General features: G+C 47.0%; 1 protein-coding gene across 1 annotated transcript in view; it reads left to right on the forward strand.

Annotated features, from left to right (window-relative positions):
- LOC124021599 (probable JmjC domain-containing histone demethylation protein 2C) overlaps positions 1–12,500 on the forward strand; it is a 137,304-nt gene that overhangs the window by 17,685 nt on the left and 107,119 nt on the right. The window contains 4 exon segments of the mRNA XM_046336739.1: positions 2,780–3,318; positions 3,365–3,796; positions 3,853–5,136; positions 11,677–11,909. Of these exon segments, the coding sequence (XP_046192695.1) occupies positions 2,780–3,318; positions 3,365–3,796; positions 3,853–5,136; positions 11,677–11,909 (2,488 nt within the window).

A 12,500-nucleotide genomic window follows, 5' to 3' on the forward strand; every position in this document is an offset into this window, starting at 1 on the left:
GGGGGGTAGTTATGTGCACGCTCAAGTTTTCTGTTTTTTGTCTTATTTCTTGCTTGTTGTGTAAATCAAATGACACAAAAAAATATATTTTAATTCCAGGTTGTAAGGCAACAAAATAGGAAAAATGCCAAGGAGGGTGAATACTTTCGCATACCTACTTCAGACCAGGGCTCATAGTGCACTACTTCAGACCAGGGCTCATAGTGCACTACTTCAGACCAGGGCTCATAGTGCACTACTTCAGACCAGGGCTCATAGTGCACTACTTCAGACCAGGGCTCATAGTGCACTACTTCAGACCAGGGCTCATAGTGCACCACTTCAGACCAGGGCTCATAGTGCACTACTTCAGACCAGGGCTCATAGTGCACTACTTCAGACCAGGGCTCATAGTGCACTACTTCAGACCAGGGCTCATAGTGCACTACTTCAGACCAGGGCTCATAGTGCACTACTTCAGACCAGGGCTCATAGTGCACTACTTCAGACCAGGGCTCATAGTGCACTACTTCAGACCAGGGCTCATAGTGCACTACTTCAGACCAGGGCTCATAGTGCACTACTTCAGACCAGGGCTCATAGTGCACTACTTCAGACCAGGGCTCATAGTGCACTACTTCAGACCAGGGCTCATAGTGCACTACTTCAGACCAGGGCTCATAGTGCACTACTTCAGACCAGGGCTCATAGTGCACTACTTCAGACCAGGGCTCATAGTGCACTACTTCAGACCAGGGCTCATAGTGCACTACTTCAGACCAGGGCTCATAGTGCACTACTTCAGACCAGGGCTCATAGTGCACTACTTCAGACCAGGGCTCATAGTGCACTACTTCAGACCAGGGCTCATAGTGCACTACTTCAGACCAGGGCTCATAGTGCACTACTTCAGACCAGGGCTCATAGTGCACTACTTCAGACCAGGGCTCATAGTGCACCACTTCAGACCAGGGCTCATAGTGCACTACTTCAGACCAGGGCTCATAGTGCACTACTTCAGACCAGGGCTCATAGTGCACTACTTCAGACCAGGGCTCATAGTGCACTACTTCAGACCAGGGCTCATAGTGCACTACTTCAGACCAGGGCTCATAGTGCACTACTTCACTACTTCAGACCAGGGCTCATAGTGCACCACTTCAGACCAGGGCTCATAGTGCACTACTTCAGACCAGGGCTCATAGTGCACTACTTCAGACCAGGGCTCATAGTGCACCACTTCAGACCAGGGCTCATAGTGCACTACTTCAGACCAGGGCTCATAGTGCACCACTTCAGACCAGGGCTCATAGTGCACTACTTCAGACCAGGGCTCATAGTGCACTACTTCAGACCAGGGCTCATAGTGCACTACTTCAGACCAGGGCTCATAGTGCACTACTTCAGACCAGGGCTCATAGTGCACTACTTCAGACCAGGGCTCATAGTGCACTACTTCAGACCAGGGCTCATAGTGCACCACTTCAGACCAGGGCTCATAGTGCACTACTTCAGACCAGGGCTCATAGTGCACTACTTCAGACCAGGGCTCATAGTGCACTACTTCAGACCAGGGCTCATAGTGCACTACTTCAGACCAGGGCTCATAGTGCACTACTTCAGACCAGGGCTCATAGTGCACTACTTCAGACCAGGGCTCATAGTGCACCACTTGCACCACTTCAGACCAGGGCTCATAGTGCACTACTTCAGACCAGGGCTCATAGTGCACTACTTCAGACCAGGGCTCATAGTGCACCACTTCAGACCAGGGCTCATAGTGCACTACTTCAGACCAGGGCTCATAGTGCACCACTTCAGACCAGGGCTCATAGTGCACTACTTCAGACCAGGGCTCATAGTGCACTACTTCAGACCAGGGCTCATAGTGCACTACTTCAGACCAGGGCTCATAGTGCACTATGTAAGGAATAGGGTTCCGTTGGGACCAGCGGTCTAGGACTGATGCTACTTCAGACCAGGGCTGTCACTGATGCTGTGTACTGATGCTGTGTACTGATGCTGTGTACTGATGCTGTGTACTGATGCTGTTCATTCTGCTGCTTGTCATTTAGAATTCTAATATATATCCTCTGATTCATCTCTCAGACTAATCTAATATATATCCTCTGATTCATCTCTCAGACTAATCTAATATATATCCTCTGATTCATCTCTCAGACTAATCTAATATATTCTCCTCTGATTCATCTCTCAGACTAATCTAATATATATCCTCTGATTCATCTCTCAGACTAATCTAATATATATCCTCTGATTCATCTCTCAGACTAATCTAATATATATCCTCTGATTCATCTCTCAGACTAATCTAATATATTCTCCTCTGATTCATCTCTCAGACTAATCTAATATATCCTCTGATTCATCTCTCAGACTAATCTAATATATATCCTCTGATTCATCTCTCAGACTAATCTAATATATATCCTCTGATTCATCTCTCAGACTAATCTAATATATATCCTCTGATTCATCTCTACAGACTAATCTAATATATTCTCCTCTGATTCATCTCTCAGACTAATCTAATATATATCCTCTGATTCATCTCTCAGACTAATCTAATATATATCCTCTGATTCATCTCTCAGACTAATCTAATATATATCCTCTGATTCATCTCTCAGACTAATCTAATATATTCTCCTCTGATTCATCTCTCAGACTAATCTAATATATTCTCCTCTGATTCATCTCTCAGACTAATCTAATATATATCCTCTGATTCATCTCTACAGACTAATCTAATATATTCTCCTCTGATTCATCTCTCCAGACTTCTTTAAAAGTACGAGCAGCAAGCAGGTGGCTGTGAACAAGCGGAGGAAAGCGGAGGAGGAAGAGGAGGAAGAGGAGAAGAAATCAGGGTTGAAAAGACTAAGAAGCGAGACTACAGTGAGGTCCGACTTCTCTGAGAGCAGTGACTCTGAGATGTCTACCAAGAGAACCAGGACGGCAGACTCCTCCTCTTCCTCAGAGCAGAACTCAGAGGAGGAGCTAAAAGGAAAGACCGGCCAGGAGGGGCACAAGACCCAGGGTTCTAAGACTGGGAAGGAGTCTGCTCTGACAGGCAGTCTCTCCCCCTGGGGTGAGGAGCTTCAGAAGGCGGAGTTTCAGCAGTCATCAGCCGACAGGGAGCAGAGGTCATCCCTGCGACAACCTCAACGACAGGGGGAACGGTCTCCACTGCAAAAGCAGCAGGCCCCTCCCCTGTCCTCCTCCTCCCAGGGCTCTGCCCCTCTGAGGGCCAAGGGAGTGTATCATGGAGAACAACAGCACTATGAAATCCCAGACCCATCCCCAGTCCAAGGACCAGTACACCAGCGCTGAGGTGGTCTCCAGGACCCAGACTCCCTCTCAGTATATAATCGACATCACAGCAGAGGACGCTAACGCACACATGGCCTCCCGGGAGAACTCTGAGGCCGTCTCGGCCCTGCTGGCCTCCCAGAATCCATCTGAGCCCTCCTACCTCTCTGAGCCCAGTAGACATTTGGTGCTGAACCCCTCTGTTGCCCCTCCCTCTCCCCTTCGTAAGAGCCCCTCGGAGTGTGACCTTAGGAACCAGACTCCCTCAGTGTTCGAGTGTGACCTTAGGAACCAGACTCCCTTAGTGTTAGAGTGTGACCATAGCAACCAGACTCCCTCACTGTCAGAGTGTGACCATAGCAACCAGACTCCCTCAGTGTCAGAGTGTGACCTTAGGAACCAGACTCCCTCAGTGTCAGAGTGTGACCTTAGGAACCAGACTCCCTCAGTGTCAGAGTGTGACCTTAGACACCAGACTCCCTCAGTGTCAGAGTGTGACCTTAGACACCAGACTCCCTCAGTGTCAGAGTGTGACCATAGCAACCAGACTCCTCAGTGTCAGAGTGTGACCATAGCAACCAGACTCCCTCAGTCTCAGAGTGTGACCTTGGGAACCAGACTCCCTTGGTGTCAGAGTGTGACCTTAGGAACCAGACTCCCTTAGTGTCAGAGTGTGACCTTAGGAACCAGACTCCCTTAGTGTCAGAGTGTGACCTTAGGAACCAGACTCCCTTAGTGTCAGAGTGTGACCTTAGGAACCAGACTCCCTTAGTGTCAGAGTGTGACCTTAGGAACCAGGCTCCCTCAGTGTCAGAGTGTGACCTTAGGAACCAGACTCCCTCAGTGTCAGAGTGTGACCTTAGGAACCAGACTCCCTCAGTGTCAGAGTGTGACCTTGGGAACCAGACTCCCTCAGTGTGTAGGAAGCCGGAGGTAAAGCATGACATCGCTGGCAGCCTGGGCAGTAAGATGGGGTTAGTCCATTCAGTGGTGATCAGACCTATAGCATCAGTCAGTGAGTCTGCTGCTGTAGTAGAGAGAGAGAAGCAGCTATATTCCTCCATGCTGCCCTGCATTAAGAACGCCTCATTGGCCGACGAGGCCAGGAAATCGTACAAGCTAAGCCCCTCCCCTGATATCCCCAAGCCCCTCCCCTCCCCAGAGGCCCTGAAGCCGAAGCCCCTCTGCTCCCCTGACATTGTCAAGTCTAAAACACAGAGTGTTCTGGAGACTTGTTCTAAACCCAAACCCCTCCCCTCCCCAGAGGTGTCCAAGCATAAAGGCCGTTACCCGGACAACACCCCTCGCTCCAGCTTTAAGCCCGTCCTGGCCCGAGGGACTGAGTCGCCAGGATCTTGCACTAAGAGCCCGCTAATCATCGATAAGAACGAGCATTTCACCGTGTATCGGGACCCTGCGCTTGTCCGTCCCAACCAGGAGACCAACCACGTGTCCTATCTGCACCCCCAGCTCCACCCCCTCCACGCCTCCTGCCTCACCCCCTCTTCCACCCACCACCACACATCCCACTCCCACCACCTCCTCTCCGGGGTGCTCTCTGGCCTGCCTCCAGGCCCCTTGCTGGGGGGTCATCCCCGACTAGACTCCTCAGGGCTGGGGCACCTGGGACTAGCTCATCACCACCCTGTCTCTCAGCCCCAGACACACAGCCACACCTCAGCCTCATACAACCAGCTGGGGCTGTATCCAATCATCTGGCAGTACCCCAATGAGACCCACTCCTATCCCCCCAGACTCAACCTGCCCGGGTCCAAGTGGGTGCACCCTGAAAACCCTGTCAGCTCTGAGACCAACATGAGGAGGGTGAGTACCAAACACCCAGATTCTATTCTAAATACAACTCTTTTTCCTGTTCTACTACCTCTTCTATTATGACTTCTACCTAGCAACTGTAGCATAGCAACTATGATCATGTTGCCAGTTTAAACAGCTAGCTGCTGTAGCATAGCAACTATGATCATGTTGCCAGTTTAAACAGCTAGCTGCTGTAGCATAGCAACTATGATCATGTTGCCAGTTTAAACAGCTAGCTGCTGTAGCATAGCAACTATGATCATGTTGCCAGTTTAAACAGCTAACTGCTGTATCATAGCAACTATGATCATGTTGCCAGTTTAAACAGCTAGCTGCTGTAGCATAGCAACTATGATCATGTTGCCAGTTTAAACAGCTAGCTGCTTTAGCATAGCAACTATGATCATGTTGCCAGTTTAAACAGCTAGCTACTTTAGCATAGCAACTATGATCATGTTGCCAGTTTAAGCAGCTAACTACTTTAGCATAGCAACTATGATCATGTTGCCAGTTTAAGCAGCTAACTACTTTAGCATAGCAACTATGATCATGTTGCCAGTTTAAGCAGCTAACTACTTTAGCATAGCAACTATGATCATGTTGCCAGTTTAAGCAGCTAACTGCTGTAGCATATCTCTCATGTTCAGTTTGTGAAGACCACTGTCCTGTCCTCTTTGTAGAAGCCATATGTTGGGAAAGCTGAGTGTTCAGGTTATTTGTTATTCTGTTCTGTTAGTAGGTCGGGGATATCCTAGTTCTAGGTTCTGTTAATAGGTAGGGGATATCCTAGTTATAGGTTCTGTTAGTAGGTCGGGGATATCCTAGTTATAGGGGATATCCTAGTTATAGGGGATATCCTAGTTATAGGGGATATCCTAGTTATAGGGGATATCCTAGTTATAGGGGATATCCTAGTTATAGGGGATATCCTAGTTATAGGTTCTGTTAGTAGGTAGGGGATATCCTAGTTATAGGGGATATCCTAGTTATAGGGGATATCCTAGTTATAGGGGATATCCTAGTTATAGGGGATATCCTAGATTATCCTAGTTATAGGGGATATCCTAGTTATAGGGGATATCCTAGTTATAGGTTCTGTTAGTAGGTAGGGGATATCCTAGTTATAGGGGATATCCTAGTTATAGGGGATATCCTAGTTATAGGGGATATCCTAGTTATAGGTGATATCCTAGTTATAGGGGATATCCTAGTTTAGGTTCTGTTAGTAGGTAGGGGATATCCTAGTTATAGGGGATATCCTAGTTATAGGGGATATCCTAGTTATAGGTGATATCCTAGTTATAGGGGATATCCTAGTTTAGGTTCTGTTAGTAGGTAGGGGATATCCTAGTTATAGGGGATATCCTAGTTATAGGGGATATCCTAGTTTAGGTTCTGTTAGTAGGTAGGGGATATCCTAGTTATAGGGGATATCCTAGTTATAGGGGATATCCTAGTTATAGGGGATATCCTAGTTATAGGGGATATCTTAGTTATAGGGGATATCCTAGTTATAGGGGATATCCTAGTTATAGGGGATATCCTAGTTATAGGTTCTGTTAGTAGGTCGGGGATATCCTAGTTATAGGGGATATCCTAGTTATAGGGGATATCCTAGTTATAGGATATCCTAGTTAGTAGGGGATATCCTAGTTATAGGGGATATCCTAGTTTAGGTTCTGTTAGTAGGTAGGGGATATCCTAGTTATAGGGGGATATCCTAGTTATAGGGGATATCCTAGTTTAGGTTCTGTTAGTAGGTAGGGGATATCCTAGTTATAGGGGATATCCTAGTTATAGGGGATATCCTAGTTATAGGTTCTGTTAGTAGGTAGGGGATATCCTAGTTATAGGGGATATCCTAGTTATAGGGGATATCCTAGTTATAGGGGATATCCTAGTTATAGGGGATATCCTAGTTATAGGGGATATCCTAGTTATAGGGGATATCCTAGTTTAGGTTCTGTTAGTAGGTAGGGGATATCCTAGTTATAGGGGATATCCTAGTTATAGGGGATATCCTAGTTATAGGGGATATCCTAGTTATAGGGGATATCCTAGTTATAGGGGATATCCTAGTTATAGGTTCTGTTAGTAGGTAGGGGATATCCTAGTTATAGGGGATATCCTAGTTATAGGGGATATCCTAGTTATAGGGGATATCCTAGTTATAGGGGATATCCTAGTTATAGGGGATATCTTAGTTATAGGTTCTGTTAGTAGTTAGGGGATATCCTAGTTATAGGGGATATCCTAGTTATAGGGGATATCCTAGTTATAGGGGATATCCTAGTTATAGGGGATATCCTAGTTATAGGGGATATCCTAGTTATAGGTTCTGTTAGTAGGTAGGGGATATCCTAGTTATAGGTTCTGTTAGTAGGTAGGGGATATCCTAGTTATAGGGGATATCCTAGTTATAGGGGATATCCTAGTTATAGGTTCTGTTAGTATGTAGGGGATATCCTAGTTATAGGGGATATCCTAGTTATAGGGGATATCCTAGTTATAGGGGATATCCTAGTTATAGGGGATATCCTAGTTATAGGGGATATCCTAGTTATAGGTTCTGTTAGTAGGTAGGGGATATCCTAGTTATAGGGGATATCCTAGTTATAGGGGATATCCTAGTTATAGGTTCTGTTAGTAGGTAGGGGATATCCTAGTTATAGGGGATATCCTAGTTATAGGTTATGTTAGTAGGTAGGGGATATCCTAGTTATAGGTTATGTTAGTAGGTAGGGGATATCCTAGTTATAGGGGATATCCTAGTTATAGGGGATATCCTAGTTATAGGGGATATCCTAGTTATAGGGGATATCCTAGTTATAGGTTATGTTAGTAGGTAGGGGATATCCTAGTTATAGGGGATATCCTAGTTATAGGGGATATCCTAGTTATAGGTTATGTTAGTAGGTAGGGGATATCCTAGTTATAGGGGATATCCTAGTTATAGGGGATATCCTAGTTATAGGGGATATCCTAGTTATAGGGGATATCCTAGTTATAGGTTCTGTTAGTAGGTAGGGGATATCCTAGTTATAGGGGATATCTAGTTATATGGGATATCCTAGTTATATAGGGATATCCTATTTATAGGTTATGTTAGTAGGTAGGGGATATCCTAGTTATAGGGGATATCCTAGTTATAGGGGATATCCTAGTTATAGGGGATATCCTAGTTATAGGTTATGTTAGTAGGTAGGGGATATCCTAGTTATAGGGGATATCCTAGTTATAGGTTCTGTTAGTAGGTAGGGGATATCCTAGTTATAGGGGATATCCTAGTTATAGGTTCTGTTAGTAGGTAGGGGATATCCTAGTTATAGGGGATATCCTAGTTATAGGTTCTGTTAGTAGGTAGGGGATATCCTAGTTATAGGGGATATCCTAGTTATAGGGGATATCCTAGTTATAGGGGATATCCTAGTTATAGGGGATATCCTAGTTATAGGTTCTGTTAGTAGGTAGGGGATATCCTAGTTATAGGGGATATCCTAGTTATAGGGGATATCCTAGTTATAGGTTCTGTTAGTAGGTAGGGGATATCCTAGTTATAGGGGATATCCTAGTTATAGGTTCTGTTAGTAGGTAGGGGATATCCTAGTTATAGGGGATATCCTAGTTATAGGTTCTGTTAGTAGGTAGGGGATATCCTAGTTATAGGGGATATCCTAGTTATAGGGGATATCCTAGTTATAGGGGATATCCTAGTTATAGGTTCTGTTAGTAGGTAGGGGATATCCTAGTTATAGGGGATATCCTAGTTATAGGGGATATCCTAGTTATAGGTTCTGTTAGTAGGTAGGGGATATCCTAGTTATAGGGGATATCCTAGTTATAGGGGATATCCTAGTTATAGGGGATATCCTAGTTATAGGGGATATCCTAGTTATAGGGGATATCCTAGTTATAGGGGATATCCTAGTTATAGGGGATATCCTAGTTATAGGGGATATCCTAGTTATAGGGGATATCCTAGTTATAGGGGATATCCTAGTTATAGGTTCTGTTAGTAGGTAGGGGATATCCTAGTTATAGGGGATATCCTAGTTATAGGGGATATCCTAGTTATAGGGGATATCCTAGTTATAGGGGATATCCTAGTTATAGGGGATATCCTAGTTATAGGGGATATCCTAGTTATAGGTTCTGTTAGTATGTAGGGGATATCCTAGTTATAGGTTCTGTTAGTATGTAGGGGATATCCTAGTTATAGGGGATATCCTAGTTATAGGGGATATCCTAGTTATAGGGGATATCCTAGTTATAGGGGATATCCTAGTTATAGGTTCTGTTAGGGGATATCCTAGTTATAGGGGATATCCTAGTTATAGGGGATATCCTAGTTATAGGGGATATCCTAGTTATAGGGGATATCCTAGTTATAGGGGATATCCTAGTTATAGGTTCTGTTAGTAGGTAGGGGATATCCTAGTTATAGGGGATATCCTAGTTATAGGGGATATCCTAGTTATAGGGGATATCCTAGTTATAGGTTCTGTTAGTAGGTAGGGGATATCCTAGTTATAGGGGATATCCTAGTTATAGGTTCTGTTAGTAGGTAGGGGATATCCTAGTTATAGGGGATATCCTAGTTATAGGGGATATCCTAGTTATAGGGGATATCCTAGTTATAGGGGATATCCTAGTTATAGGGGATATCCTAGTTTAGGTTCTATTTGAAGGGGATAGTTTTGTTCACCTCAACCAGTATGTCTGGGTCTGACCCTGTCTGTCTGTCTCTCTGTCTGGGTCTGACCCTGTCTGTCTGGGTCTGACCCTGTCTGTCTGTCTCTCTGTGTCTGACCCGGTCTGTCTCTGTCTGGGTCTTACCCTGTCTGTCTCTCTCTCTGGGTCTGACCCTGTCTGTCTCTCTCTCTGGGTCTGACCCTGTCTGTCTCTCTGTCTGGGTCTGACCCTGTCTGTCTCTCTGTCTGGGTCTGACCCTATCTGTCTCTCTGTCTGGGTCTGACCCTGTCTGTCTGTCTCTCTGGGTCTGACCCTGTCTGTCTCTGGGTCTGGCCCTGTCTGTCTCTCTGGGTCTGACCCTCTGTCTCTGGGTCTGGCCCTGTCTGTCTCTCTGTCTGGGTCTGGCCCTGTCTGTCTCTCTGTCTGGGTCTGGGTCTGACCCTGTCTGTCTGGGTCTGACCCTGTCTGTCTGGGTCTGACCCTGTCTGTCTGGGTCTGACCCTGTCTGTCTGGGTCTGACCCTGTCTGTCTGTCTCTCTGTCTGGGTCTGACCCTGTCTGTCTATCTGGATGTTGTTGGACTGACCCTGTCTGTCTCTCTGGGTCTGACCCTGTCTGTCTCTCTGGGTGTCTGACCCTATCTGTCTCTCTGGGTGTCTGACCCTGTCTGTCCTCTGTCTGTCTGACCCTGTCTGTCTCTCTGGGTGTCTGACCCTGTCTGTCTCTCTGGGTGTCTGACCCTGTCTGTCTCTCTGGGTGTCTGACCCTGTCTGTCTCTCTGGGTGTCTGACCCTGTCTGTCTCTCTGGGTGTCTGACCCTGTCTGACCCTGTCTCCTGCTGTCTGTCTGTCTGACCCTGTCTGTCTGTCTGTCTGACCCTGTCTGTCTGTCTGTCTGTCTGTCTGTCTGTCTGTCTGTCTGTCTGTCTGTCTGTCTGTCTGTCTGTCTGTCTGTCTGTCTGTCTGTCTGTACTCTGTCTGTCTGTCGTTGTACTGACCCTGTCTGTCTGTCGTTGTCTGACCTGTCTGTCTGTCTGTCTGTCTGTCTGTCTGTCTGTCTGTCTGTCTGTCTGTCTGTCTGTCTGTCTGTCTGTCTGTCTGTCTGTCTGTCTGTCTGTCTGTCTGTCTGTCTGTCGTCTGTCTGTCTGTCTGTCTGTCTGTTGTACTGACCCTGTCTGTCTGTCGTTGTACTGACCCTGTCTGTCTGTCGTCTACTGTCTGTCTGTCTGTCTGTCTGTCGTTGTACTGACCCTGTCTGTCTGTCTGTCTGTCTGTCTGTCTGTCTGTCTGTCTGTCTGTCTGTCTGTCTGTCTGTCTGTCTGTCTGTCTGTCTGTCTGTCTGTCTGTCTGTCTGTCTGTCTGTCTGTCTGTACTGACCCTTGTGACCCTGTCTGTCTGTCGTTGTACTGACCCTGTCTGTCTGTCTGTCGTTGTACTGACCCTGTCTGTCTGTCGTCTGTCCGTTGTACTGACCCTGTCTGTGACCCTGTCTGTCTGTCTGTCTGTCTGTCTGTCTGTCTGTCTGTCTGTCTGTCTGTCTGTCTGTCTGTCTGTCTGTCTGTCTGTCTGTCTGTCTGTCTGTCTGTCTGTCTGTCTGTCTGTCTGTCGTTGTACTGACCCTGTCTGTCTGTCGTCTGTCTGTCTGTCTGTCTGTCTGTCTGTCTGTCTGTCTGTCTGTCTGTCTGTCTGTCTGTCTGTCTGTCTGTCTGTCTACTGACCCTGTCTGTCTCTCTGTCTGTCTGTCTGTCTGTCTGTCTGTCTGTCTGTCTGTCTGTCTGTCTGTCTGTCTGTCGTTGTACTGACCCTGTCTGTCTCTCTGGGACTGACCCTGTCTGTCTCTCTGGATGTTGTGGTACCAGAACACGGCCAGCCCTTGGCTACACCACCAGGTCCCTGTCTCCTCCTCTGACAGCCTGGACCAACTAAGCCACGTCCCGGTCCCCATCCGACCAGCCAGCGCCGACCCTCACCGGTCCGACCCCCATCCCCACCGTTCAGAACCACACCGCTCGGACCCCCACCGGCTCATCAAGATCAACCCCCACGCCAGCCCCCTGCCACCGGCCAAGACCGCTGGAGATCTTCACAGGGAGTAAGTCTCAGTATTCAATTCAGCCGCTGACACACTGACACACTGACACACTCACACACTGACACACTCACACACTGACACACTGACACACTGACACACTGACACACTGACACACTGACACACTGACACACTGACACACTGACACACTGACACACTGACACACTGACTGACACACTGACACACTGACACACTGACACACTGACACACTGACACACTGACACACTCACACACTGACACACTGACACACTGACACACTGACACACTGACACACTGACACACTGACACACTGACACACTGACACACTGACACACTGACACACACTCACACACTCACACACTCACACACTGACACACTGACACACTGACACACTCACACACTCACACACTCACACACTCACACACTCACACACTGACACACTGACACACTGACACACTGACACACTGACACACTGACACACTGACACACTCACACACTGACACACTGACACACTGACACACTGACACACTCACACACTGACACACTGACACACTGACACACTGACACACTCACACACTGACACACTCACACACTGACACACTCACACACTGACAC

The sequence above is a fragment of the Oncorhynchus gorbuscha genome, unplaced genomic scaffold (genome assembly GCF_021184085.1).
Source record: "Oncorhynchus gorbuscha isolate QuinsamMale2020 ecotype Even-year unplaced genomic scaffold, OgorEven_v1.0 Un_scaffold_1137, whole genome shotgun sequence".
Taxonomy (NCBI): Eukaryota; Metazoa; Chordata; class Actinopteri; order Salmoniformes; family Salmonidae; genus Oncorhynchus; species Oncorhynchus gorbuscha.